Source organism: Saccostrea echinata, unplaced genomic scaffold (assembly GCF_033153115.1).
Source record: "Saccostrea echinata isolate AGI-Se365-2 ecotype Australia unplaced genomic scaffold, CSIRO_AGI_Sech_v1 ptg000025l, whole genome shotgun sequence".
In the NCBI taxonomy this organism is placed as follows: domain Eukaryota; kingdom Metazoa; phylum Mollusca; class Bivalvia; order Ostreida; family Ostreidae; genus Saccostrea; species Saccostrea echinata.
The window spans coordinates 1,488,775-1,491,252 of record NW_026889774.1 but is presented as its reverse complement, the minus strand read 5'-3'; the positions used below and the strand labels follow the sequence as shown (position 1 = coordinate 1,491,252).

Sequence of the window (2,478 nt, the reverse complement as noted above, 5' to 3'; positions counted from 1 at the left end):
GTGGAAGAAATGTGGCACAAGTGACGATTTCCAGCCTTTTCAACCTTAATACACAGGTTGAAGAAAATTGTATGTTTGGAAGATGCATTCATGAAATTCCATGCATACATAAAACATGGAGAACTGTACAATAACGTAGCTAACTTTAGAATTTTTAACAGCTTAAATTGATGATAACCTGTCAAATCTCCCACTAGTCTTCAGAACATAAATCAGCACATTCTTGTACCTTTGAAATGTAAATAACCAACCTAAAAGATGCCTTATTTACAGCATACAAGTACCTAAAAAGACGTAGCGATGTAATGTAAAACACGCTTATGTGTACATGAAATATGTTGAAATTTTTTGCAATATTACAGCAAAATGAGACAGCGTTTTATTCCAGTGTATAAAATCAATAATAATAGTTGTATCCTTTTCTCTTACATACTGAATTTTTCGTCTTTCATTTTTTTCGTATTTAAGCGTAACATTTCAAAATGAACTATTTTAAATGGTATGTAGTAATTCAGTACATGTATATACATGTGCTTATTTCAAATAATGTAGGACTTTAATTTTTCCGCTTTTCCCCTCCCCAAGCCACATTTTCCCATCCTTGTCAATGGCAATAGCTCTAGGATGGCTGATTCCCACATCTGGATTTAGAAATCGAAGAAATTGTCCGTATTTATCCAAAAGATGGATCTTGTGGTTTTCGAAATCGGTGATTGCAATATTGCACAGATGATCTGTAGCCATATTGCTTGGAGTAAAGGTATTTACATTTCCTGTTAGTGTGTTGCCATCATAAGAAAACTGAAAGACGCCAAACTGATCCACAACAATAACTTCTCGTTTCTCATAGTCCGCTGTGCAAATGTCACCATTTTTGTTGCAACAGATAAACATGGGATGCTCATATAAAAGTTTTTGATTGCTGTATTGGATTTCCTGTACAATTTTTCCAGCTTGAGTATACTGTGCCACCTTGGACTGCTTTCTTCTATACAGGCAAATGAGTAGGTGGTCATAGGGGGTCATGGTTAAACCTCTTGGTATCCATGAATCAAATTTCAGGAACGTGGAAATTTTATTAGATATACGATTTTTTATTGTTTTCACAGACTTGTCTTCTTTATCTGAGTAAAATATCACACCATCGGAAGACAAGGCAAAATAAAATCCTTTATAAGTGATTTCAACGGGTTGAGAATGCCGTGAATCATTGTAGTATAGTGTTCTTTCCAAAAGCACATAGTCGTTGCCACCGACTAGAACTGTTTCTGAGTTTATACAAGACAAAGTGTATAATTTATGATCTAGGGAATCGGGGTAAAATCTAGTTTTAAGGACTTTTAAAACACCTGGCTGCTCCAGCAGTTGCAATTTCATCCTTTGAGTGTTGTCGATTTTTAGATCAGGGGTAACGCTTTTATCAGAAGTGCACAAAATTTTCCCCAAAAGTGCCAAAATTTTTTCTTTAATTTCTGGATTCTTCATATTTGGTATGAAGCAGGGAAAATCCAGTTTCACTTGACTAGGATACGAATGAAAGTATGCAACGCTAGATCTAAAATTCAGTACTTCTTCAGCATTTTTAGAGCCAAGTAACTTTTCATTTTGCGAAATAGTTTCAGCTATTTTATTCAATTTTTCTGAGTAATTTTCCTTTTGATTTTGTAAGTCTTTCTTATCTTTCATTTCTTTCTCGTCCAGGAAAGTACGCAAATTTTTTACAGCAATATCAATTTCCCTGCGCAAATTTTCTCCAAAATTTTGAACAGCATGTTTCACCTTTTCGTAGATATGCGTTAATTCTCTTAACTGTTCTTCTGTGGTGTTCAAAACCTTTTGGTAAAATGGTTTTATGTAATTGATTAATTCTCTGTTTTCATTTGATATTGCTCCCTTGAAGAATTCTAAGACTGCCTCTAGTTCACTTCTTTCATGGGCAACATGGCCTCCGTCTATCACACATTTATCACACAGGGGCAGACAACAACTTCTACAGAAACATTTTAGCGAGTTTCCCAAATGTAGAGAACATTTTGTATTGTCAGAGTCGTTCACTGATAGCATATGAACAGTATCCATGTGGGTATTCATGTGTTTTCTACACATTTTAGTGTTACATATAGAGCACGTACACACAGAAGGTTGTCTACAATCGGCACATATATTCACCTGAACCTGAGCGTACACCTATTTCTGACTCCATGTCGTGTAGTCCTTTTCTGAAATGTAAGAAATAGTTTTAAAAAAACCATTCGTACAAACATATATATCTATTCTTAGAAAATTACTGTATTTGTCCACTTATATTTTAAGACTGATGGACATCGAACATACCTTGTTTAGAGATTTACCTGATATATAACACGCATTTCACCGATAAACTAAGGTTTATATTGGATAATTAGTAGCTTGAGTAAGCAATGGGCGATATCATATCTTTTTTTAAAATTATTTATAGCAGTGTTTGAGGTAATGAAA

At 34.4% G+C, this 2,478-nt stretch overlaps 1 protein-coding gene across 1 annotated transcript; it reads right to left on the bottom strand.

Annotated features, from left to right (window-relative positions):
* Nucleotides 1–534: 534 nt before the first annotated feature.
* LOC133192408 (uncharacterized) lies at nucleotides 535–2,079 on the bottom strand. Its single transcript, XM_061328419.1, has one exon. The coding sequence runs from the start codon at nucleotides 2,077–2,079 to the stop codon at nucleotides 535–537; it is 1,545 nt and encodes a 514-aa protein (XP_061184403.1).
* Nucleotides 2,080–2,478: the final 399 nt, after the last annotated feature.